Raw genomic sequence first — 27,954 nt, 5'->3', positions numbered from 1 at the left:
ATAAAATATATTCAGTACTAGTATATAAATTAAAAATTATATAAAATTTAAAGTATAAAATTTAGTGTGAAACTTCACAGCTTCTATTTTTAATGTCATTAATTGTATATAAATTCATTGAATTGTACATAGATTTTGGGCCTAGTTAATTTTGCTGTGTGGTTTTTATTCACACTGCTTTTTTTTTTTTTTTTAATTTTTTTTTGTGATGGTTTTTCTGTGTAGCTCTGGCTGTCCTGGAATGCACTTTGTAGACCAGGCTGGCCTCGAACTCAGATCCGCCTGCCTCTGCCTCCCAAGTGCTGTGTGTGTGCCAACCATTGCCTGGCTTATTTATACTTTTTAAATAATAAAGTGTATAAAATAATAAAATTTCAGAAACAGTTGGATGGTGGTGGTATATGCCTTTAACAACCACACTCTGAGCTTGAGGACAGCTAGTGCTACACAGAAAACCCTGTCTTGGGAGCTGGGAGTGGGGGAGACAGGAAACAGTGACAACAACAGCAAAAATGAGCAACAGCAAAGATGGAATAAAATGAAAAGTGTTCTCCCCCACCCCACCCCACCCCACCCCACCCCACCCCACCCCACCCCACCCCAACAGGGTTTCTCTGTACCTTTGTCTGTCCTGGATCTCACTCACTCTGTAGACAAGCCTGGCCTTGAATCTGCCTTGCATGCCTACCAAGTGCTGGGATTAAAGGCATCACAACCACTGCCCTGCTGTATCATCTTTATAGCAAAATTTTTTCCTTCCTTGTTATCTGTTTTTATACCCATAGACTCCCTAGTATAAGGATAAATTTACAGACATTACCATGCCTGTATGGTCTCTTGACAGGTCTGGATATATATCCCTCTTCTGAATTACATTTTTATGCTATGATATTACAAGCTATAGCTGGTCCATTATCAGTGGCAGTCTTTTTAAAGATATTTTTATGTGTATGAGTGCTTTACTTACATGTATGTGTGCACCATGTGCATGTTTGGTGCCTGCAGAGGTCAAAAGAAGGCCTTGGGTCCCCTGGATATGGAGTGACAAATGATTATGAGCCACCATGTGGGTGCTGAGAACCAAATCTCAGTCCTCTAGAAGAGCAGTGATCTTAACTACTGAGCCGTGTCTTCAGTCTTATCTCACCTCATTCCTGAATAGAAATTTTGGGCTATTCAAAAGTTGTTAAAAGATGGGATTTTAATTGTGTTGGGAGAAACCCAGAATGCTTGAGTTAGTGAATGCTGTTCCTAGTGATATCTTAGGGAGTGTGTGACTATGAACCTGGCTTAAAAGTGGGAAAATTTTATCAACTGTGAAAATCTTGCAGATGAATTGTCCATTAGACTCTGTACTGGTTTGTCTCTTGTATTTTGAAGAAAGTAGTTGTTGAGTTTTGGGTAGAGGTAGATGCTCTAAAGTGTTGGTTCTTATATCTGAAGGAGAAGACTTATTTTTATAAAAACTTATGATTCTTACATTTTGGTTGTCTTATTTGAATAAATACAGAGAAAAGGCTCAAAAAACTTGACTGGAGGGTAGATAGGTTTGTTTTTAAAGAATCTTTGGTCGAATAAATAGTTCTTTTTTCACCATTGGGTGATTCTTAAGAGGACTAGGTACGTGTTCACATTCTCTACTTTGCTGGATTGTTGAGCCAGCTATACAGTATAAAGCTGTACTCAATAAAGTTGTGTAACTGGCAAATATTATACTAAGTTACTAAATTATATGATAAATAGTTTTCTAGTTGTTAGGGAGAAGGGAGAACTTTAATGAGGAAGTCTATATTCTTAGGTCAAGAGATACTGTGGCAAGATACTTACTAGTTAGTGAAAAGATACAGTAGCCTGTTAAGGAGACTGGGCTTTTATTTTCTACATTTTTGGTTGTGAACCCAACCTTTAACGGCTGAGTCATTTCTCCAGCCTGGTCATTTTATTTCTAAATGTTTTTTGGTTTGGGTGGTTGGTTGATGTTTTTGAGATAAGGTCTCATTGTATAACCCATATTGGCCTTAAACTATGAAGCACCCTGCCTCTGCTTTCTGAATGCTAATAGTACAGGTATGCCCATCCCTGGAGACAGTTTAATAACTCAGTATTTCTTACTGTTCTCCACTCCAACCACCAAATGGTGTAATATGCAAATGAAGTTTCTGTGAGTAATCTGGTGCATGTCCCACCTGTTCAAGGAAAGAAAGCAATAGTATGATCCTGGGCATGGGGAATGTTGGTATGAGTGGCCATATGGACTGTTCCACTAGTATCTTGTATTTATTTGCAAGGCACACACCTTTAATCCCAGCACTTGGAAGGCAGAAAAGCAACGCCAGCCTGGTTTACAGAGTGAATTCCAGGACAGCCAGGGCTACGACAGAGAAACCCTGTCGGGGGAGGGAATGTGTTGTTATTTTCTAAGTGTGCATAGATTCCAAGCCATGAATATGATGCTCAGGGCAATTTGTGGAAATCAGTTCTTTATATCTGGTGGGCTGGAGGGGACGGAACTCAGGTGGTTAGGCATGGGCTGCATGAACATAGACCCACTGAGTCATCGCACAGTAAAATTGGATAGGAGTGGAACACTGAATTTTAGTGGTAAGAGATTTATTTATCTTGGGGTGGGTGTGGGAGGTCTTACTGTGTAGCCCCAGCTGTCTTGGAACTTGCTCTATAGACCAGTGCTGAGATTAAAGGCGTGTGACACTACGCCTGACTTAGAAATGTATTATTTTTTAATTTAGGATTGCAGCGTTTTGAAGAGGAATAACATGAGTGTGAATGCTGGAAAACACTTCGGGAATAAATTGGAACTAGAAGAAGCTAGTACTAAAGGTAGAAGGCTGTTTCAGTTATATAGGATAAAGTGATAAAAGGAAGAGTTTTAGGTATTGAAACAGTGAATTTATAGGATGGATGAATCCAATATTGTTTACAGTTTAAAGAGAATCTTAGTCTGGGTGTTACAAGTAATTTGTTGCCTTGAAATGACTATGGTAATAGAAATATAGAGACTGAGCTCAGAATGCAAACCAAACTAAATAGAAGTTATATACTTGAGGTCAGCAGAGAAGATAATTAACAAAGATCAGGGGTAGATGGGGGTGCTGGTAAGGTAGCTCAGTAGTTAGAGTGCTTAGTGCTTTGCGAGGACCAGTGTTCAGTTCTCAGCACCCACATCATGGAGTTTACAATTACCTGTAACTCCAGTTGAATTACCTGTACTGCAGTGAATACAACACCCTCTGGTTTCTTCTTGTATCTGCATACAGGTAGTTCACATAAACTTAACACAGATGAACACACAACATTTAAAAAGATTTACAAGAATTAAAAGATGTTTAAGCAAGTTTCTGTTTGAGACAGATTCTCTCTATGTAGTCTGTCTGTCCTGGAACTCACTAGGTACACCAGGCTGGCCTCAGACTCAAGAGATCGACATTCCTCTGCCCTCTTAAGAGTAGAGGTGACAACATGCCTGGGTTGTTTAGGACAATTTTGAGGGTAGACTGGGGACCTTAAGTTAACTACTATCAGTACATGCAGGTAATTATGTACATTTTCTGTAACTTCTATGATGCTCTGTCAGGATATTTAGTGGGTAACATTTTGTTAAGTAGTAAGATGAGAAGTTTCGTTTAGAATAGTGGTGGAGAGTTTTGGTTTGGATTGGTTGGTGCATTAATTTTCTACACTGTGACCAAGGCAACAAATAGAAGTAAGGGTTTCCTTGGCTTTACAGTTCCAGAGAGATGAGTTTACAGTCCATTGCAGTGGGCTAAGAATGGCAGCATCTAAGCATGGCCACTGCAACCGCTGAGAGCTCAACTGGAAAGCAGAGGATTGGGAGTGCTGACAGTCGTCCTTCAAACCTTAAAACCCACCCTCAGTGACTTCCTTCAGCAAGGCCACCCTTAGTCTCTCAACAGTGCTACCACACGTAAGGGGCATCTTATAGAAACCACCACAATTGAAATTTGATTTTAATTCTTTTTCAGCAGTTACATGATTGCCGACTATCCTCCCTCCCTCCCTCCCTCCCTCCCTCCCTCCCTCCCTCCCTCCCTCTATCCCACACACTCTCTCTCTGTCTCTGTCTCTGTGTGTGTGTTTTGTTTGTTTTTGTTTTAAAGAATTTATTTTATCTTAGTCTTGTAAGTTAGAGCACTCTCCAAAGTCTGGAAACAAAGATGCCTTAGCAGTGAAGAACATTTACAGCTTTTCCAGAGGACCTGAGTGTAGTTCTAGCACTCACATGGCAGCTTACAACTGTCAATAGCTCTAGTTCCAGGGAATCCAGGAATATCCTCTACCGTCTATGCGTGTACCTGGCATAAATGTGCATGAATGTACACACTTGCACGCAAACACAGTGTATATGCATACATGCAAGTAAAACACTCACATATAAAATAAATAAGCCTTTAAACTTTAAGTTTATAAGGAAAAATTAATGGTTGTTTGAAGTGAACGTGTCTGCACCAGTACAGTTCTTCCTATATATTAATGTCTTATTATGCTTTTTATTGCTTACCACTTATAAGTTTTTAATTCTTAGTATGTCTTGTGATTCAGCCATTACCATGAATCCTCAGATATCCCAAAATTGTTTTGTAAATGCTCATCTGTAAATGGAACAGATAGAAGCACTTCCTCCCAGGAAAGGGGGGTCCAGCCTCACACCTGAGACCGGGCTTTTTAACTTCCTTGAAATCTGATAACTGGTCTTTATATTTTGACTGAAAAGACATTGATTTTGTGTGTGTGTGTGTGTGTGTGTGTGTGTGTGTGTGTGTGTGTGTGAAATGTGAGCCTTTGTGAAAATGTTAAAAAACTCTCGTTAGTGCTTATCAATATTACCCCATTGCCTTATTTTGTTTCCTTTTGAGACAGGGTTTTGCTGTGTAGTCCAGACTGGCCTTGAAATTTTGGATTTCTTCCTTCCTGAGTGCTGTGTTCAGGTGTATAGTAATGGCTGTCTAATTCTCTCTTTTCCTTTTGAGGGATGGATGTAACTATCCATCTAATTTTCAGAGTCTTGGTCAGAGAAGTTGTGAAGAGAATTTGAAGTTTTGTTTGAATACTGTTTGAGTTGTGTTAATAGTTTTCTTGTGGCTTTTCCAAATCTTCTGAAACTTTCTTGGTTTTGTTTGTTTTTCGAGACAGGGTTTCTCTGTGTAGCCCTGGCTGTTCTGGAACTCACTCTGTAGACCAGGCTGGCCTCGAACTCAGAAATCCGTCTGCCTCTGCCTCCCAAGTGCTGGGAGTAAAGGCGTGCGCCGGCTCAGAAACTTTCTTAAAGGGGAAATATTGTTACCTGGTAAATAATCTTGCTTTCTTGCCATTCTTGTTTCCTGCAGTTGGTTGTAGAATTGTTGCTCCATATAGTATAGATTGTAACCTCACCTTCTATTGTTTCCTTTAAGTCCTTCTACTCCCCTTTTCTACCCTTCTGTGCCTCCCTCCGGAGTTCTTTCCCTCACATCTTGGGGTTAAGTTTTGCTGATCAAACCTTGTACCACTGAAATGCAAGTGTGTGTGTTGAGGGAGAAAAAGGAAAAGTTGGGATAAAATTCTTTGAAAACAGTAAGTTTCAAATTATGACTTTAAAATTAAAAACAAAACAAAAACAAAACACCCCAAAAAAGTCTAGCTGGGTGCTGGTGCACGCCTTTGATACCAGCACTCAGGAGACAGAGAAGCAGTCAGATTTCTTCAGTCTAGTAATACAGTGTAAGTTCCAGGACAGCCAGGGTGTCACAGAAGAAACCATGTCTTGAAAACAACCAGTCAGACAAACAAACATGGAAAAAAAAAATCCCTAAAGAGTGTAGTAGCCAGGACTGCTGTCTACTTTGAGTACAGTTGGTTTGTCTGTTCCGTCATGATTGATTTGTGAGGAAAGCTTGAAATACAGCATTAGCTGTTACATAGTGGATATGAACAAAAAATATATATTTAAGCCACTGTGATTTTAGGGATTATAGTCTTAGTTGATTTTAAGTGCTTGAAAAAGGTCTAGACTAAAATATGAAAAAAATACAAATTGAATTTTGAAGATTTAGTATTAAAATAGAATATAAAAATCTCAGGTTTGGTTTTCATATAGCCTGGGCTAGCCTTTAGCCTTGAGCTCTGTTGGTGAGGGTACTTTGAAGTCCTTGTCCTCTTGTTTCTATCTCCAAAGTGCATTATTACAGGCATGAACTACCTTGCCTGGCTCAAAATAAGTGATTCTTATATTGATCATGGGTTAAGTGGAATAATACCAAATTTTACTGCTTTTTAGCTTTGACAATTGGAAATTATATGTGTTATTTTCATTACATGTCTGTTGGGTCATACTTAAGTTATAGCCTGTTTTAATTAAAAATTGATAGAAGGAATGTATGTTCATAACAGAAAACCTTAACTGTACCATTGGCTCAATGCAGACAACTGTTACAGGCTGGTAATGTTATAAGGAGAAACATTTGGTAAAACTTAGCTGCAAAAACTTAGGTGACAAGGACTTCAAAAAAATTGCAAATCTAAGGCCAGCCTGGGCTGAAGTCTGGTCTCAAACCAACCACCCAGATTTAGTAGTGTTCTCTAGGCACTGCATATTATTCTTATAATTTAAAATACAATGGTAATGGCATAATATATAAACCTATTTTCTGAAACTAAAGTAACCTAGGATTATTTTCAGTAAGCTTGAATTATAATTTTTTTAAATCGAACCCTGGAAGAGTATTACTTACTCTTCAGGAAATAACTGTAATCACTCTGTAGGCCAGGCTGGCCTCGAGCTCAAGAAACGTGCCTGCCTCTGCCTCCCGAGCAGATTTGCAATCTTCCTTTTAGGTGCTGGAATTACAGTAGGAATATGCCAATCAATGCCTGGCTAAAATCTATTATTTTAAAGGATATTTTAATAGCTTATTACAAACTATTAAGTTTGAAAAAGAGTTCTTAGAGTGCAACTAAAATAGATTAATAATAAAATTTTCTTTTATTTGAGGCAGAGTCTTAAACTTGGAATCTTCTTGCCCCTCAGCCTTCTGAGTTCTGGGTTTGCTGTTGTACAAGGAGTACAGGTGTGCACAAGCAAGCCCAGTGCTCCCATATCTGTATTCTTGGTGAGTAGCAGAAACACGCCTGAGAGTCTGGAGGAAGATAGGTAGCTACTGGGTAGAAAGAAGCTACAGAAAATCAGATCCTAGGTGGAGAAATGAATGTTTACAAAGCATTGTACCATTTAGGGCTGTTTTTAATATAAACTATTTATTCTTAATGATGGGTGTAGCTTTAAAGAGAATATTTATCCTCAACTACTTACTCTAAGAAAGCAGTTTAATTCTGTTTTTGTTTTTGCTTTTTGACAAGTGAGTGTTTGAGGAGATGGGAAGAAAGCAAGGTAAACTAAGATTCTCTTTCTGTTAGAATTTTGAATCAAGATCAGCTTTATATCTGTTTTTTTTTTTAAAAGACATTGTAGCTGTCTTCAGACCCACCAGAAGAGGGCATCAGAGCCCATTACAGGTGGTTGTGAGCCACCATGTGGTTGCTGGGAATTGAATTCAGGACCTCCGGAAGAGCAGTCGGTGCTCTTAACCACTGAGCCGTTTCTCCAGCCCTCAACTTTATATCTTTTATCTTAAGTTTGAATACTTCACCTTTTATTCCTAATCACTTTCAGATCATTAGTTTCTAAAATTAGTTTCTAAATACTGAATCTGTTCTTTTTTGTTTTTTGTTTTTTTCCATTTATATCATTTTATTTGGAAATGTTTGTAACAGTACAGTGAAACTAAAGGTCAGAGACAATGGCTGTCAGTTTAGGCATCATCCGTTTATTATAAAAGGGAGGCATGGGAATTATTCACATGATGAAGTGGTTCAGGCATCAGTGACACCATTTCAGCAGTGATTTCAGTCGACATACTTTCCAAGAATGTCACTATCTCTAAATAAGAAATAATCCTTGTCGTCAAGAACTACTTTGGTGCCTCCATATTCTGGGAGAACTTTATCTCCAACTTTCACACTGACAGGCCCAATCTCTCCACTCTTTCCTTTCTTGCCTGACCCCACAGCCACAATCGTTGCTTGCAACACTTTTCCTTGAGACTTTTCTGGAAGCATAATGGTTACAGTTTCGGAGGCACTCCTTTCAACCAATACCCTGTCAGAGAGCAGAAGAGGCTTCTCAAAAGCTTGTCCAGCCATGACTCTCGCTTTTGCCGCCACCGCCACCGCCGCAGCTCCGGTCTCTGAACTTGGGCCGCTGCTGCAAGGAGAGTCCTCTCTCTCTCTCTCTCTTTTTTTTTTTTTTTTTTTTTTTTTTGTAACCCTGGCTGTCTTGGCACTCTGTAGACCAGGCTGGCCTCGAACTCAGAAATCCACCTGCCTCCGCCTCCCAAGTGCTGGGATTAAAGGTGTGCACCATCACCCGGCCGAATCTATGCTTAATATGAATGTTTGATACTTGTTAGGATTTGAATGGTATGAGTTATGGTAGTTTCAAATAAATTACTTGGTTTTTTTGAATAGCAATTATGAATTATTGAGACTTTTTTAAGTCTAGGAAGAACATCAAAACTTAATTAACTTAAACATTTTTTACAATCTGGAGAAAAGGCAGAAACTAGTTAAGTGTAGCTTATAAGAAAAAGATGGGACCTTAGGAAAGAGTATGTAATTTTATAATATTGCTGCACATCTTTCATCATTATTCTAAATTTCTTTAGACATTGATTTTTATCTGTGAGATTTCTAAAACAAGTTCTCTGTAAATGGAAGACATTTCTAGTTTTCGTTTCAGTTGTGTTAAAAAAAATAACATTAACTTTATCATGCTATTTCCTAAGTGTTTATTTTGTGTGCAGGCACAGGCAAGTACACAGGGACCATAGTGTGTGTGAGTGGAGTCAGGAAAACAGCCTTTGAGAGCTGAAATTCCTTCTTGCATGTTCTAGGGATCAGGGCTTGGAGTTTTTTGTCGTTTCTATCCAGCCTTATCCATTAAGCCATCATGCCAGTCCTTAACTGTTTTTTTTTTTAAGTGTTCCTTTAAATATGTTCATATTGTATAACAGAGCTCCTAAACTTTCTGATACTGCAAAATCACAATTCTGTATATATTCAGTACCAATTTTCTGTCACTCTTGTCCTTCGACTGTGGCAATATTCTTTCTGCTTTCTGCTTCACTGATTTTGGCTACTTTTTAGATACTCGATGTTGGTAGAATTTGTGTTTTGTTATTTCCTTATTTCACCTAGTGTAGTATTTTAAGTTATTTCTACTTTCTAGTGTGTAACAGGATTTAACTGAGACTACCTATCTACTACTCCACTGTAGTATGGAATATGTAGACATATAATAAAATTCATCTCACATTTTGAAGTCATTTTATCAAACTGTAGTTTATATGCGTGTGTGTGTGTGTGTGTGCGCGCGCGCGCGGGTGTGTGTGTGTGGGTGTGTGCGCGCGCGCGCGTGCACATGCAATCATACATACTTGAGTGTGGCATATGTGGCTGGTGTGCTTGTGGGTCAGTGAGCCAGAGTTCAATGTTGACTGTTGCTTTCTACCTTCCTCCCCTGCCCCCATCTAAGGCAGTGTCTAACTATGTAATCCTGGCTGGCCTTAAAACTCATAGAACCCTGCCTGTCTGTGCTTTTCAAGTGCTGAGATTGAAGGTGTAGATTACCACATCTGGCCTGCACCTTATTTTTGAGGTACTATTTGTTTTGTTTGTTTTGTTTTGTTGGTTTTTCGAGATAGGGTTTCTCTGTGTAGCCCTGGCTGTCCTGGAACTCACTTTGTAGACCAGGCTGGCCTCGAACTCAGAAACCCGCCTGCCTTTGCCTCCGGAGTGCTGGGATTAAAGGCGTGCGCCACTACGCCCGGCGAGGTCCTATTTGTTAAAGAACCTGGAATTCACGGATCACACCAGAACAACTCCCCACGCCACTCCTGGTATCCTCAGCACGGGGATTATGGGCATATACCATCAAACCCGGCTCTTTATTTTGCATGGGGGTGGGGGATAAGGAAATGAACTCAGTTCTACATGAAGATTGGACTCACCAAGACATCTCTCAGCCCCAGAAATCAATATTTATTTATTTATTTATTTATTGTTTTTCGAGACAGGGTTTCTCTGTGCAGTCCTGGCTGTCTTGGAACTCTGTAGACCAGGCTGGCCTTGGACTCTGAAATTTACCTGCCTCTGCCTCCCAAGTGCTGGGATTAAAGGCGTGTGCCACCACCACCCGGCCAAACATGCATTTTCTACTACCCTTAACAAGCTTGTTTTGCAGTTAGATCTTAAAAAACAATCACAGTCAAAGGATAAATACAGTGTCTGATGTTTCAGACCAGAGGGAAACTTGAACATTTTGAGGAAGATAATAGCTCTTCCTTTGTAAAGTTCTTACATGTGTTATGAAAAAAACTTGAATTTCTGTCTCAATTATTTTTTTTAAACTTTTTCTTTCAAATAAGCACATTTACTTTTTAAACTCTGATGTGTGTTGTACAGGTATGTTACTCGTGGTGTGCTACTCAGTATAAAAGCTAGTTTATAGTATTTTGGGTAATCTTACATGTTAAATTTATTCTTGCAGACTAGCCCGGGGAATGGCCTGACATGTTTTTGCGTGTCTGTACTCAACAGAGGTGAGAGAGATGCTTGCTGGTAGTTGTGAGCTCCCTGATGTGGGTGTTGGGAATTGAACTCGGGTCCTCTGCAAGAACAATATGAGATGTTTTTCCAACCTGACATTTTCTAACTCATTGTGTTAGTCGGTTTCTAGTCCCATGTAATGCATAGCACAGTTAAATTTGAAAAGGTTTGTTTATAATTGTAGAGGCCTCAGTCTTTGAACAGTTAGTTATCTTTGCGTTCTTGGGTGATAGCACATAGTTCTAAGGTGTGTCTGGTAGAGTAACACTGCTTATCTTAGGGGTTCTACTGTTTCTTTCAAGCACATGCACACAGTGACGTGACCTAAAAGGGTTTGTTTTTGAGCCCAGACTAGCCTTGGACTCCCATTTGTCTTAAGTGCTGGGGTTGCAGGAGTTTATGGTATCCATGCTCAGATCTACATTGCATTCCATATGTCTTAGTATCAACTATGTATGCTAATGACAGTCAAATTTAGGTTGGTAAGCCAGCATCGTACCTTAACTCCAGAACTCTTTGCTATCTGATCATTGTCTTCATTTGGTATTTTAAAACTTTTACCCCATTCCTATAACTTGATACAGTTAATAGCAGTTCTTTATCTTTTCAGTTATTAAGGATAAACCCTTGAGTGTTGTTAACCTGTTTGTGATCTTGTAGTTTATTAGACCTCGTCCCAGCTATCTTTGGCTTTACCTTCAAAGTATTTTTTGAAGTGAGTCATCCTTCAACCTCCTTATCAATACCCCAATTTCTGATCCCCTCCCCTCCCCCTCACCCTGCCATCCCCCTCCCCTCTTCCCCTCCCCTCCCTCTTTTCTTTTTCCTTCTTTTCTTCTTTCTTGACATCTCAGTATGTAGAAATTGACTTGAAATTCACTATATAGCCCATGCAGATCCTTCTGCAATAGCCTCTTTATCGTTAGTACTGCAGACACTGCCATCTTTTGCTGTAGTAGCTGTCTTCAGACACACCAGAAGAGGGCATCAGATCTTATGGATAGTTGTGAGCCACCATGTGGTTGCTGGGATTTGAACCCAGGACCTTCAGAAGAGCAGTCAGTGCCCTTAACCACTGAGCCATCTCTCCAGCCCCTGTAGTTTGTTTTTAAAGACTATGTAGCTCTAGTGACCCAAGAACTCATTATATAGACCTGGCTGGCCTTGAATTCACAGAGATCTGCCTGCTTCTGCTTCATAGTGCTGGGCTTAAAGTCTATGTTACTATATCTGGTAATTTGCTGTAGTAATTTATAATAACTTCCTAATTGCTCTTCCTGTGCTTGTCTGCAGACCTTATTCAGCATCCACGAGTTTATTTTAATAAAATCCTATTCAAATATTACCACTCCTTTCAGTACTTCTTAGAATAAAATGTGAAGTTCTTAAACTAACCTGCACGATAATGTATCATATCATATGGTTCTCTTCCTTTGCCTACTTCATTTTTACCTCTTGATTATATTATATACTTACTGTTCTCCACATTGATTATACTCTTGCCATACAGACTGTCTTTTTTTTTTTTCCCCTTCAACTCATCAAACATATATCTAGCTTGTTTTTCTTTGTGCTTTGGCCACATCTGCTCCATTGCCATCTTCAGGTTAGATGTCACCACACTGGCAGAAACTGTTTCTGTCCACTGTTAAAAATAGTAATTTCTTCCTTCTCATTTCCTATTCCTCCTTAGACTTTCCTCTTCCATATCTTAATTGCTACCAAGTGCTGCCTGCTTACTTGTCCTCTCCGAATTAAAAGGTAAACCCGATAAATACAGGAATGGAACTCTTGTTAGCAATTTTTGGAAGCTGGCGAGATGACTCAGCGGGTCCTGAGTTCAAATCCCAGCAACCACATGGTGGCTCACAACCACCTGTAATGAGATCTTACGCCCTCTTCTGGTGCATCTAAAGACAACTACAGTGTACTTATGTATAATAATAAATAAATCTATGGGCCAGAGCAAGCAGAGACTGAGCGAGTGGAGTTGACTGGAGGGGAGCCGATCTGAGTGGGGCCAACCAGAGCGAGCAGAGGTCCTAAAAATTAAATTCCTAACAACCATATGAAGGCTCATGACCATCTGTACACCTACAGTGTACTCATATACATAAAATAAATAAATCTTTAAAAAATTTCTTTGCTCTTTAGAACCTGGAAGAGTGACTTAACATGTTTCAACTATTTATATCTTTGTTGAATAAAATTACATTCTAAACTTCAAATTATGAATTTAATTTTTTGAAGACACCCTAAATTTCTGGGTTTCACCTCATATAAGTGGGGGAAAGAGCTAGAGATGCAAACACAATAAAAGAAATTGAAGTATAATTTTCAGGAAATATATAAATCATGTACTCTTTCTTTCTCTTTCTCCTTCCTTCCTTCCTTCCTTCCTTCCTTCCTTCCTTCCTTCCTTCCTTCCTTCCTTCCTTTCGAGACAGGGTTTCTCTGTGTAGCCTTGGCTGTCCTGGAACTCACTCTGTAGACCAGGCTGGCCTCGAACTCAGAAATCCACCTGCCTCTGCCTCCTGAGTGCTGGGATTAAAGGCATGCGCCACCATGCCCGGCGTACTATAACTTTGTATTTTAAATGATAAACACATTAAACACAGATCAAGAAATGAGTTCTTCCAGCAACACACAAGTCTTCCTCTATGTAGTTATCCATTTTGGAAGTATCTTCTGCTTGACTGACACATTTGTTATGTTTGGTGACTTTTACACTGACAAATTATGACCAGCCAGTCACACATTCTACATGAGGTTTCTTGTTGGTGTACATTCTGTGAGCTTAGATACAGAACATATGTTAGCTCATTGTAATATTTTTACTCCCCCAGAATCTTTCCCTGATTTTTGGAACTTAATCGAGGAGAAAATAGAAAATTAATGTGTTACTTACTCATTTAAGAGCTATAATTGTATTCTTATTTAGGAACAAAATTTTGGCAGGTTGAGTACAGGATGACTTCAGAGAAAGAGATGAAAGAGGGCCTAGTATGCACTACAGGACTTTGCTCAAGTTGATAGTTTGAGTAGTTAAGTTACTAATGACAAGGGGATACAAGGAGGTTTGTTTGGATGGACAAAAGGTGTTGAGTTTGAACTTGGCTAAGTTGTTGTCTGTACTGTAGGAAAGAAAACTAAATTGTTAGTATCTGTTTTGTGACACATCTTTTTTAAAAGATTTATTTATTTATTATATGTAAGTACACTGTAGATGTCTTCAGACATTTTCTCTTCTTGCTCGGCCCCACTCGCTTGCTGTAGCTGTTGTCAGACACCCCAGAAGAGGGCATCAGATCTCATTACGGATGGTTGTGAGCCATCATTTGGTTGCTGGGATTTGAGCTCATGACCTTCAGAAGAGCAGTTGGTGCTCTTAACCACTGAGCCATTTCTCCAGCCTCGTGACATATTCTTTAAGCATGTTTTGAAGGTTCATAAAAAGAATTAGCAATAGAAAACAGGAATGTTCTAAAACAGCAGTTCTCAATTTGGGGGTCAAGACCCCTTGGGGGTGTCAAACAACCCTCTCACTGGGCATTTTAGATATCCTGTATATCATATTTACATTGTGATTCATAACAGCAAAATTACAGTTATGAAGTAGCAACAAAAATAATTTTGTTTTTTGGGGTCTCCACAACCTGAGGAACTGTCTATATTAAAGGATATTAGGAAGGTTGAGGCCCACTGCTCTAAGATGGCTTCATTCTTTCAGTCAGGTGGTTTTCATTCTTTTCCATGCTTACTTTTGTGTGCTTATTATCAGCTGGATTTTATGTCTTAGTAGTTCCCATTCAGATAGATTTTCTTTCGGTCCATCTTTTTGTTTCTTGAGAGATAGGGTATTATGCAGGTCCTTGCTGACCTACCAGTCTATGTAGGTGCCAGGCTGGCCTCAAAATCGAAGCAGTCCTCCTCTGTCTGGCTCCTATGTCTTGGGAACACAGCACTTGGTTTAGGTTTATTGTATTTCTTTTGTTGTTGTTGTTGATTTTTGAGACAGGGTTTCTCTGTGTAGCTCTGGCAGTCCTGGAACTCTGTAGACCAGGCTGGCCTCGAACTCAGAAGTCCACCTGCCTCTGCCTCCCGAGTGCTGGGATTAAAGGTGTGTGCCACCACCGCCCGGCTAAAAATATTTTTTTTACCAAGATGTATATATATATGTGTGTGTGTGTGTGTGTGTGTGTGTGTGTGTGTGTGTGTGTGTGTGTGTAGGAACATGGCTGCAGATGCAGAGGTCAGAGGTTTCTGGTCACAAGCTACCTGGTGTGGGTGCTAGGAACTGAACTCAGGTCTTCTGCAAGAGTAGCATGTGTTCTTAAACCATTGAGCCATCTCTCCAGCCCCTTGTTTTGTTTTGTTGTGATTAAAAAAAAATTTTTTTTTTTATGTAGACCAAGTTGGCATCAAGTTTATGAACCTCCTGTGTTAATTAATCATCACAGAGACCTGAGAGTACATGTGTATAACAACATGCACCAAATTATACTTATCAGTGCTCTCTTGCTTACCGTTTCACTTTTATCTATGTGTATGTGTTTGTTGGTGGTTGGAGAGAGATGGCTCAGTGGTTAAAAGTAAAAGCGTCTGTTGCTTTTGCAGAGGACCCAAGTTAGATCCTCAATACCCATGTGAGGTGGCTTATAATTGCCTCCAGGGTTCTAATGTCGTTGACATCCACGGTCACCTACATTCACATGTACTTACATAGATACACATAATTAAGAATAAAAATAAATTGAAAATTTTGAATAAGTAATTAAGTGTATTTGTGTGTAGGTATGGACATGTGAGTGCAGGCACCCTTGGAGGCCAGAAGAGGCTGTTGGGTCCCCTGTAACTGGAACTCTAGGAATTTGGAGCTGCTATATGTGTGCAGGGAACCAAACTTGGTTCCTCCCCCAAAGCAGCACAACCTCTCACCCACTGAGATGGCTCCAGTTCCCTCAGTAATTCTTATGTCATTGATTGGCACTAATATCCACCCTGCCCAGGCCAGAATTCCTTCTCTTCTTCTCTCAGGTTTGGTTTTATGTTTTGTTTTGTTTGTGTAGCCTTGGCTGTCCTGGAACTCAGGCTGGCCTCCAACTCAGAGATTTGCCTGTCTCTGCCTTCTGAGTGCTGGATTTAAAGGTATGCCTGCTCCACCCAGCTTCCTCTAGACTTTATGTGAGTTTGTACTAGTGTTTCTTGTTTCTTTTTTTTTTTTTTTTTTTTTTTTAATGGAGTTATAAGGTACATTTTGTTTTGTGTTTCCTGGTGCTGGGGATCAGATTTTGGGCACTCTACCCAAGGTTATTTTCAAGGTTATTTTGTTTAAAGGATTAGTGATTAATATCTAAAATAAGATTTTTAGCTTTACATACACATATTTCAGGAATTTGGGTTTTTTTTGTTTGCTTGTTTACAGTTTTTTGTTTTTCTTGAGAGGATTTTGTGTGCATGGCACTTATATCAACATTATATTTTAAAACCACGCTTTTGGGTTGCAGAAAATGTAGTTGCTATAGATTCACTTAGAAAATGATACATTGGTTCAGGTGGTGGTGGTGATGGTGATTGCACGCCTTTAATAATCCCAGCACTTAGACAAAGGCAGCTGGATCTCTGAGTTCGAGGCCTACCAGGTTTCAGACTAAGTTCCAGGACAGTCAGAACTACACAGAGAGAAACCCCGTCTTTGGGGAAAAAAAGATAGAGAAAAAAAAAAAAAGATGATTCATTATTGTGTTATTGATATGTAAAGAACTTTATAACACACATTTTTTGCTTTCCAGTCTGGTTTATAATAAAGCACAAACTTCCACATATTTCCATACATCCTTCTATAGCAACGTTGTAGCCATTTTAAGTACTTGAGTAATCCTTGACTTTAAAGCTTGAGTTTGTATGTTAAACTAAAAATGAATGCAGTTGTATGTTCTGTATCTGTTTGTCTGCCCCCAGCCCCCAAGTGCTTGCATGGAGGCTGGCAATTGACCTTGGGTGTTCGCCTCAATTATATATCTTACTTTTTGAGGCAGAATCTCTGAGTCTGAAGTGTGTATCCTCCCTGATGTTGTCCCTACCCTCATGACACGTGTACTGTAGTGCCCAACTTTTCTGTGGGTCTTGGATCTGAACCTTTTGAGGCAGGGCAGTATACTGACTGAGGTCTGTCCCTACCCCTGTGGATGTGTTCCTTTACCTTCATACGGTACCTATGTAGAGAGTGACTACAGGTTGTAAGATATTAAAGACTCGTGGTATGCTGACACAGGAGGGTTGCAAGCTCAGGACCAGCTTGGGAATCTTAATCATAACAAGTCTCAAAATAAGAAATTAAAATGGAAAAAGTAAAAGGGCTATGAGGTCCCAAGATCTCTCTGCGCCCCCCCCCCCCCAGTAACTCAGTTGACTAATTGACTATATTTGAAATTTCACATTTCTTACTGGATTTTTTTAAAAAAATATAAGCTCTACTGTTAGCCATATTCCATCTTCTGCTGAAATTATTGTTAAAAACAATATATATGTATATATATATATATATCTTTGAAAGGAAAATGAACATGCTTTACAAATAGTTGCTTTTTTTCCTTTATGTAGTCCTCTAACATAGAAAAGGTTGAAACTAATGTTTGTCTTTAAAGCAGTGGGCTCCATCTCATGTGTGTGTGCCGACCTTCTTTTTATCTTTAGATATTAGGATCAAGGAAGAGGAACCTGACCCTGAAGAATGGCAGCTCAGTGGTGACTCTACACTGAACACCAATGACCTAACACATTTACGAGTACAAGTGGTAGATGAAGAAGGGGACCAACAACATCAAGAAGGAAAAAGACTTCGGAGGGTAGCTTGCACCTGTCCCAACTGTAAAGAAGGTGGTGGGAGGTATGCATACATCAACCACATGTTGTTGTTTTAAGGAGTGCTAATATCACCCTAATTTTTAAAATATTGCATGCCTTGTCACTTAATTATGATAAATTATTCATTACATGATCATTTTGGGTGAGTGACTGTATGAGTGGCCGAAGTTAGACCAAAAAAAAAAAAAAAATGCCCTTTAAAGTAAATTTGGTTAGTCTTTAAAAGAATTTAACAGGTACAATTTTATAGGCCCCATTTTATTAGCCTATTTGCTAACCAGCAATAAGTTTGGTCTAAATACTGAGGAAAAAAAATTACAGCTTGAGAATGCTATATAAAAGTAAGAAATTCACAAATAGTTGATAAGTGTAAATACTTAAATTTTCAACAGAAATGGGGATGAAAGGCTTTAATGATGGGGATTTATTGTTTTGAAAGTAACCACGTAGCATTTTACTTCATTCTTTTTGGTTTTTCGAGACAGGGTTTCTCTGGATAGTCCTGGCTGTCTTGGAACTCACTCTGTAGACCAGGCTGGCCTCATTCAGAAATTCGCCTGCCTCTGCCTCCCGAGTGCTGGGATTAAAGGCGAGCGCCACCACGCCCGGCTCCCTCATTCTTTTTTAAAAAGATATATATATATAGACAAAAACACTGTGATAGGAATGAGTTCAGAATGGTTGGTGATTACTTTAAATGTAGCTACAGTAAGCTTATTAAGAGATGGACTTAGATCATAAAAAATACAAAAGCCATCCTGATGTTATTATAAGTAACATTTCAAATGATTGGTACAGCGTTACTGAAAATGAGATTAAAAAAAGATTAGTCAAATGTTAGCAAAAAGAAACTGGATAGCAATTTTGGTATCAAGCAAGATGCGATTAAGTTGGAAAGTATTAAACAGGCATGATTATGTCATAATGACAACAATGACGTTTCTGTTTAGATTCAATAGTCTTAGTATCTGTTTGTCCAGTTTTGAGTATATGAAGCAAAGACAGAATCCTAAAGCTGTGCTAACCAAATCTCTAGTCATTGTTGTGAAAGGCTACAATGCCTTTCTCCTATGTACTAAAGTATGCAAAATGCACTGAAGAACGGTATTACTATATAGGAATGCTTATGGTTATAAACTTGATTATCTTTCAGCTCTCTGGTTGATCCTATTGATTGATTTGTACTTTGATCAGTTCATTTGCAACAATAATGACTAGGACAGAGATATTTCTCAGTGAGGCCCAAAAACCACAAAAAGGGAAAGGGACTGATAGCTGTTAACATTTGAAAACTTACTATGTTCTTACAAGTGGTACATATGTATCACACATAGGTGGATTACTTAAACGCACATGTGCAGTCAGTGAGAGAGAATTGCCGCTAGTTTGAGGCCAGCCTGAGCTATAGTGTAAGACCATGTCTGAAGAGTGAGAAGGGAGAAAAAAAACCCCAAAACATTTTACAACTAGATTTTGTACCCATTTTATATATTCCCAAGTCTTTTTTTTTTTTTTTTTTTTTTTTGGTTTTTTTGGTTTTTTGAGACTGGGTTTCTCTGTGTAGCTCTGGCTGTCCTGGAACTCACTTTGTAGACCAGGCTGGCCTCGAACTCTGAAATCCGCCTGCCTCTGCCTCCCGAGTGCTGGGATTAAAGGCGTGCGCCACCACGCCCGGCTCATATTCCCAAGTCTTAACCTTATATTGTGTTGCTAACTCAGGGGATCTGCTTCTGAACCTGACCTTTAGATATTTATACTGAATGTTTAACTCTGAATAGGTAGTAACTCTGCTGAAAATTACTCTCTTTTAGTGGCACTTTCAAGATCCATTATTTATCAAATCTAATTGGGGTTCAATGCTTGGCCTTGCGAACATTTTAAAGTTAAACATTTTTAATTAATTTTAATTAATTTGCTAAACTAACATAGCCCCAAAATTAAGAGACCAACACAAAAAGTCCCACAAATAATACACTACCTCAGGGTTTAACCACCATAATATTTTTGTGCAATATTACATATATTTTAAAGTAGAATCATCTTCTTTTCATTGTTTATGTCTCTTGTAAATTTTTGTGGCCGTATTTCTAAGTCTGATCTGTGTCACTTTTTATTCTATGTATAATATATTGTATGTGGATAAATAATAATTTAACTCACACATATGTCCTTGCACATCTGTCTGATTGTCTTATTAGTGTATGTTGACAGAAATAGAATTGTTGGGTCAAAAGGAATTGTCTGCTAAATAGCTGTCTTGCTTTCTCCTTAACACTAGCAGTGTCTTAGTTACCATGTGTAACCATTTCTTACTTTTTACTTTAAAAAAAAAAAAGCTTTTAAAGTTTGATAGGCAAGAATAGCTATTTTAGTCTATTTTTATTTTATTTTATTTTACTGTGTGTTTGTTTTATTGCTTGGTGAGATTGAACATTTCCAGTACTTTTTAAAGTTTATTTTGTGAGTGGTCTGTCTTGTGGGACTGTTAATTTATGTGTACTTTCACACACAGTGTATTTTCTCAGTTCTTTCTACATTGCTTTCTGTCAGTGATCCATCCGCAGGCTGTGTTCTGTGAATGAGTAATGGAGCTTGCTTACAAGTAACAGACATTCTTAAACAACAAAACAAGTTAGGTTTTTTTAGAGGCTAAAAATTACCTATGCCCAAAATTGTAGAAAGTAATCCTCTGATAGTGTGCTTTTTTTTAAAAACTGCATTGTCTTATTAGTGTACTAATTTTAAGCGATAAAAAATACCAAGGTTCTTAGGATAGTAGTTAAGAGTTGATCTGAGCAGAATTCAATAAGTATCAATGCAGTAGGCCTACTGTATAAATAGATAGTGTCTAATTATTAGAAGCATTAACATAGTCTAAGAACATTCTGCAACTTAAGATTTTTATTTTTAAAGACAGAATATTGGCTTTTTTCTCAATATATACATTTATATACATAAATGGATAAGATAGTATTTTTAGAAAACTAATTTCATTCATCTTTAGAAAACTTTCGTTTACTTTTTTTTGAGCCAACTATAAAAGAAACTATTGTCTCAGTAATTAAGAGCATTGACTCTTTCCCGAGGACCCAGATTTATTCTCAACACCCATATGGCAGCTTACAAACATCCATAAATAGAATCCCAGGGAGCCAAATACCTTTTTCTGGCCTCTGTGGTCACTGCATGCTTGTAGTGTACAGATTACATGCAGGAAAAGGACTCACATAGACAAAAATAGGTTTAAATAAAAGAAATTAAAGTTGTCAGTTAGCCAGTCTTTATATAGTAGAACCAGTGTAGTTGAAGAAACAGTTGTAGTAATGAAAAAGTGACCTAAAGGCATTATTGTTTCATAGGTTTTGCACGAATTTAGCATCAATCCATTACATTATTTGCAAAGTTTGTTTTGTCAGCATTTTTCAGCTTGTGTTTCTGCCACCATAAGTAGAACAGGTAGTCGTTCTTAGAACTTGCTTAACTCTGGCCAGGTTTTGGATTAATTCTGTGTTGTCATTGAATTATTGGGGGATATTTTTAGGCAGTCAGAAACAGAAATTTCAAACTGTTTATTACATGGGGTTATATAGTGGGTATAATGTGTTCAGGATGGGAACATGATTGCACTTGAAGGCCTCTTTCCCTTCCTTCATAGGATTGGCCGTGACAACATATGGTCTATTTAGGTCTTCCTTGGGTCAGATTTCTTTAGGTACTAACTTGGACTCCAGCAAGCTAAGCATTTACCCTAAATTGTGGTATAGTAGTATGCTACTTGATTTTTTTCCCCTTAGGTGCATGTCCCTTTGTTTTTGTTTTTGTTTTTCTGAGACAGGGTTTCTCTGTGTAGCCCTGGCTGTCCTGGAACTCACTTTGTAGACCAGGCTGGCCTCGAACTCAAAAATCCGCCTGCCTCTGCCTCCCAAGTGCTGGGATTAAAGGCATGCGCCACCACACCCGGCACATGTCCCATTTTTAATGACTAATCTTCATTTGGCATACAATTCAACAGAAAAAAACAAGTTCCCTACTGTTTTTCTCAGTGCTTTGAGAACCCGTGTTTGTTGCTGTTTATTTGTCAGCCTTGTATTTTGTTGGTGCTCACAGGCTAAATTTTGCTAAGTTTGTAAAATGACACCTTTGAGTTTATAGAATCCCAGTGTTTTACCCAAGGGGTAGCCTAGCAGAGGGATGTGAAGTCATGAGTGAACTGAGTTGGGTTTCCTGTGAAATTGCTATGGTGAGCGCAATATTTATACCAATAAAGACATTGTTCTTTCTCTTAGGTCTACTTAAGAGCAAAGCAAAATTTAAAAAGCTAACTAATGGAAAGACTTGAGCATTGAAAATAAGCCAGAAAAATACCTGTTTTTCTCAACTCAGCTCTTTAAAGAGACTTAGCAATCGGGGGTGGACTGGAGCAGGAACTAGAATGTGTTAGATATGACATCCGTGCCCTGAGACAACAGCATGATTCCTCCTTGTCTTTGCTTATGCTATTCCTCTGCCTGGAATGCCTTCCCTCCTTTCTATCTAAATCCTACCCACCTCCTCCACGAAGCCTTCTCTTACTACCGGAGCCCACATTGATGTCTCCCTGTTCAGAACACCTATGGCATCTAACAGCCAGCACTGCACCGTTTAGCACTGTTTGTCCTATGGCAATTTCACATGCTACTGAGTGTGAGTACATTAAAATATAAATGTGGGGGAATATGCGTTTTTCCAGTGAAGTTTGAAAAACGATAGGTATATTGTGTTGAGGACTTAGTGACTGTGGAAAGTTTACAGGCTACACTAGACTGAGTTGAGGGAGGAGGGGAGTTGGGGGAGGGGTTAAAGGTAGCTTTTTTTTTTTTCCTTTTTTTGGTTAAATCTTAGAGAAACACTGTAAAGTTTTAATGGTGTAGTTTTGATAATTATGTCCAAAAAGTCATGGTTTAAAAAGAATAATTTAGTAACAATCCAATTTTTGTTTTCAAGAAATGTTTTTGTAGTGTTTAATGCTATCGAAATACAGTTTCTGGATTCAAAAAGTTTCTTCTTTCTTAAACTAAGATGACTCTGTTCACTCATCTAAGAACGGCTCCCAAACTGTCCTTTGTATCAAATACTTAAGTGTATTGTAAACTTATCCTCTGTGGAGAAAATGATATTTTGTTATATTTTTTGTGAATAATTTTGGGTGTCTGCATGGTTTCTGGGGGAAGATTTTAACAGTAAAGACAATTTTGATTTGTATTTGTTGTGTGGGATACTAGGAAAGTTAACTTAGCTTTAGCTAATTTTTAAAAATATGGATCTCCAAATCAGTGTATGCCAGGGTGTGACCGTTCGAGTACTTATATATTCTTAAATTATGTTAATTTAAAAACCTAACTGTCTATCTACCTTCTAATTGTACCTGTGATGAGTTTTTGTATATTATTCTTTGGATAATAAATTATTAAAATTATATCTGACATCATGACTTTGAATAAAACTAGTTTCCTATACTATTAATTGAATTGGTTCTGTGCACAGTATTTGCGAACGATTCTGATGGGATAGTTAATAGCTTTATTGTGCATTCTTTGTGTAAAGTGTCCTTTTAGTTATATTTTTATTGAATATAGCTATATCAGACAACAGTCAGTTCTGGGATAAAATTAATACATTAAATTTGTGTGTATAAAAGCCATTAACTCTCACTTAAATAGACTTAAAATGGTTTTGGTTTCTGATATGTTGATGATAATATTTCCTGTTTGAAATTCAAGAAGCTATATGGCATAAATGGTTTTGAATCCTTTGATATAAATGTATATTATTCTGTGTGTTTTTTTTAGAGGTACCAATCTTGGGAAAAAGAAGCAACACATTTGTCATATACCGGGATGTGGTAAAGTCTATGGGAAGACCTCACATCTGAGAGCACACCTGCGTTGGCATTCGGGGGAGCGCCCTTTTATTTGTAACTGGATGTTCTGTGGTAAAAGATTTACACGAAGTGATGAATTACAGAGGCACAGAAGAACACATACAGGTTACTAATATTTTTATGTTTTCTCTTTTCCTTCCTCCTCTTCTCGTTAGGGATTAAACTCCTGTTTACTAAGAACACTAAGTTGCATCCCTAGTCTCTAATAGTTTTAATAGACGAAATATAGGCTACAGAACACACTTGACGTTTTTTCAGCATACCTTTCTTGATCAGATCTTTAAAATGGGATTAATTAAATCAAAAATTCACTGTCAGTAACTAAATGTTAAAGGACAAACCAGTGTATACTTTCTTGTGAAATAGTTTTTTAGTCTATGTAGACTTGGGTTAGCTTCAATGACTGTTGAATGTCTTAACACATATTTGTATTGTCAGTTGACAAATTTTACATTATTTGCTGTTGCTTATTATGCTAGCAAGTAGAATCTTCTGCTAAATTCTGATATTTCATCTTTTCTGTTGAAAACATACTGTATGTGAATAAAAGGCATTTCAGTGAAGCTCATCACATTTCCTGTGTACAGTGTCTCTGATTGTGTGAGATGGGTATAGGACTGACTCAGACAAATCTAACATAATCCAGTGTAGTTTCTTCTGCTAACAGTAACTGATCAGAGTGTCCATCAGTGTCTATGTAGTGGTGAAGAATTGAAAACTGGCAGTGTGAGAAAGTGCTTTAAAAGGAACATGGCTAAGGAAGGGAACAACATGGGTTTTGAAGTCTGATCCATTTAGACTCCTTTCAGTTTTCTATTAGGTTAAGCAGATAATTGTCTCTTGCTTCCCAACTATTAATTGCCTTTTAAAGGTCATACAGGATGAGTTCAGGTCTGAGGCAGCACATGCACATTAGGTTTTCCGCTTGTTTTAGTTTCTTGTTGTTATAAAGACAGAAGATGAGAGTAACTAACCTCTTTGGAACTACCAAAAGAGTATACCAGTAGCAAGATTTTCTGTTACATTTGTGCTGAATATGCTCGGGAGAGAAAGTTATATTAACATTGAGTGATTGGAGTGTAGACCCTAAAATGGCTCCCAACAGAATTTTTCCCATGGTATTTCCTCAGTAGGTTGTGAAAAAGAATAATGTATATGGAGAAGAAAAGTCTGATCAAATAAGTGAGTTATTTTATCACCCAATTGGGTAGATTAAAGAGAGAACTTGAACTTAGAAGATAATGCCTCTTAAAACTTTGTTACTGAGTGCTCAGTAAACATAGTGGCTTAGGTTAGTAGTGTAATGTGTTAGCATTTCCTGATTTCCAGAGTGTATGCCGGGACATCTCTTCTGATTGGTGTTTCAAAAGAGACTTTAGGAAATACTTCCTTAGAAAAACGGTGGTATAGTGCTGAAAGTGAGAACTTTATCTTAGGGGTGACACAGAGGAAAGTAAGCATTTTTACATGATCCTTACATGTTAATAGGACTGAGACATAGAAAGCCGGATGAATTAGGTAGGAGAAATTTGAACAGGTCAGTTAGCTGCAAGTCACCCTTTCACATAAGCAATCTGAAGAGAAAAGAAAATGCTTATTAGACTTAACTGCCTTACAGCTCGGAGGAAGTCTGCTAGGCTGGCTGTTTGCCTTTTCTTCTATGAACTTGCATAGCAGTTCTTGAACATGATGGAGGGTCAGTGTCTTTTGTGTTTTTTTGGTTTTGAGGATTTATTTAAGCTGGAAAATAAGCTAGGGCTAGCATGTGTTAACATGAATATTTTAATAAACAATAGACTTTGCTATGTTAGTTTGCCCTTGATGCTCAGCTAGCTATCTCCTTTATTCTTGAATTTAATATCATTGAATGCTCACAGTCTGCCATTGCTTTAATCTATAGCTATTCTGATTTTTATTTGAATTCACAATTATTGAAGGTTTAATATATGACATAGTAATTTCTTTTAAAAGAATATAGACTTTAAAGTGGCCCAGATGGCTTTAGCAAGTATTTAACAGGTTTCAGTTCAGAGTCTTAGCATTGAGTATTAAAATCTTGTTTGAATATTAAACTGTCCATCATACAGTATGTTTTCATCAAACCATTTAATGACAAATATTTTGAGTAGAGCTACTTCTACAAGGGAACTCTTACGGGGCAGCTCATGAAACCAGTACAGTTTTAATAGACCCTTTGTTTTAGGAGAGACCATATTAATCTGAAAAATTGGAATTTTAAAACTAAGTTACTGCTTTTCTTTACAGGTGAGAAGAAGTTTGTTTGTCCAGAATGTTCAAAACGCTTTATGAGAAGTGACCACCTTGCCAAACATATTAAAACACATCAAAATAAAAAAGTCATTCACTCTAGCAGTACAGTGCTCGCATCTGTGGAAGCTGGAAGAGATGATGCCTTGATTACTGCAGGAGGAACAACACTTATCCTTGCAAATATTCAACAGGGGTCTGTGTCAGGGATAGGAACTGTCAATACTTCTGCCACCAGCAATCAAGACATCCTTACCAACACTGAAATACCTTTACAGCTTGTCACAGTTTCTGGAAATGAGACAATGGAGTAAATATTACACAAATACTTATTCATTGTGGTTATTTTTATACAGTAGTGAGAAGAATATTGTTCCTAAGTTCTTAGATATCTTTTTATTGATGTGCAAAAATTTTTGGATTGACAGTAACTTGGTTATACATGACACTGAAATGCCTTACTTTGTATGATATTCCATAGTATATTAAAAATGGTAAAATTTGCATGGATTTTGTAGGTACTTTTGGAATCTAGAAGAAATGAAATTTTACCAAGTTATATAAAGAGAAAATTGAATTTAACAATGCGAATGGTAGTCTAACCAAATGCATCAATCCTGTGTGGTTTAGTGTAAAAATGAGAAACTGTTGGTATTTATCTATTGTAAGATAAAAAAAGTTGGTGGGTGAAAGAAATCATGTTATAAATTTTTGTAATTTTCTTGATGACTGGAATTTTTATTATGCATAACTGACAAATCAAGTTTCCAAGCAAATGTTACATAGTGTAGGCTTTACTTAGCTTATCAATTTGTCATTTTGAAGCTAATTATTTTAATTAGGTTAACTGTACAATATTTTAAGCATTACTCTTGTAAGATTTTGAAAACTACATTTTAACATGGACCTTTAGGGATAGTCACCTTTTAAATCCTGTTGAAAAGCCATGTTTAAGATTTAATTTGCCAAAATAATGTCTTGTTAATATTCTTTCAATAATGAAGTTGGGCAATATAACCGATGTTTTTAAAAAGTTTAAAATGTGTAGGTTGAAGCATTTGGGTGGTAAAATGTTCTAGTGAATTACCCCTTTTCCTGAAGTTTGGAGGACCAAAAAATAATAATAAGGTGTATTGCGTCTTAGCAGAGAATTTTTTTTTTTTTTTTTAAATTCAATCTTGGTTCCAAAAAAAAAAAAAAAATATGTCTGCCAGGGCCTTAAAAGCCATCGTTGTAAATTACCAATAAAGTATAACATATGCAAACATAACAAAATCACTTCCACAGTGACGATACTCCAACCATATGGATATTAGTCATAGAAACTAGAGGCTTTATGATATTTTTTTAAGTTTTTTTAATCTAGGTAGTCTGCACTTAAATATCAACCATTTTCCTTTTTTTGCTTCTTCCCTTAAAATTTATATGTATCCAATACATTTAATTGAGAAATGTATGTTTTTTATTATGCTGTATTTTCTTTTTATTTTTTAATTATTGTTTATATTTTCAATTAAAAATGTACAAAATAAAATTACATTGCTGGTCTTGTAAGAGCTCTACACTTTTCCTACATGTACCTACAACTACAGCAGTTCATCTATTTCAGGAAGTTGAATTCTGTTCATTTGTTCTCTTTAAGACCACCTCAGATAAAAGGCTACCTTATTGTACGTTTAAAGTGTATTATAACAGTGTGGTAGTTAATAAAACACTATTTTTTTTTTCTTTTGAGTTTGTTGTAGTCCGATGCATCTAAAATACTGCAATGGTATGGATAAGAAAGCCTGGCTTATTTTTCTTTACTTTAGACTTTTATTTTTAGATTCTTGATTTCAGATGCTGGGATTGTAAATAAATATATTTACTTAAAAAGAGGTGTATAGAGGTGCTGGCAATTAATTTTTCACTTAAAATGAATTTATTAAATATAACTTGAAACTTGAAAAATTTAGCTTGAAAAAGTCTAATTTCTTAGCTTATATTGATTTGTATCAGTTTTATCAACACTTGTTTCGTACATCACTCTTGTGTTTCCCTTCTCAAAGCACTGCAAAGTATTTTGATTTAAGAGAGTTCTGATTACATAAGTACTTCTGAAAATGCTAATTCAGACAAGCTGTGGTGATCATGGCAGGTGGGAGCTGTTCCTGAGGTGGCTTTGAGTATGTGTGAGTCTGAAATGGTAAGAGAGGAAGGGGAATAGGGGGGGGGAAGGCAGT

The 27,954-nt window shown here is 37.5% G+C and overlaps 1 protein-coding gene and 1 pseudogene across 2 annotated transcripts in view; one reads left to right on the top strand and one right to left on the bottom strand.

The window, feature by feature from the left end:
- Sp3 (trans-acting transcription factor 3) overlaps positions 1–27,682 on the top strand; it is a 44,017-nt gene extending 16,335 nt beyond the window's left edge. For both annotated transcript variants that reach the window (NM_001018042.3, NM_001098425.1), the window contains 3 exon segments: positions 17,374–17,566; positions 23,373–23,569; positions 25,730–27,682. In NM_001018042.3, coding sequence (NP_001018052.1) covers positions 17,374–17,566; positions 23,373–23,569; positions 25,730–26,046 — 707 coding nt within the window. In that variant the 3' untranslated portion in view covers positions 26,047–27,682.
- Hspe1-ps5 (heat shock protein 1 (chaperonin 10), pseudogene 5) lies at positions 7,750–8,291 on the bottom strand (annotated as a pseudogene).
- Positions 27,683–27,954: the final 272 nt, after the last annotated feature.

Source organism: Mus musculus, chromosome 2 (genome assembly GCF_000001635.26).
Source record: "Mus musculus strain C57BL/6J chromosome 2, GRCm38.p6 C57BL/6J".
In the NCBI taxonomy this organism is placed as follows: Eukaryota; Metazoa; Chordata; class Mammalia; order Rodentia; family Muridae; genus Mus; species Mus musculus.
Note: the sequence above shows the minus strand (reverse complement) of the source record. Positions and strands in the feature narration are given on the sequence as shown.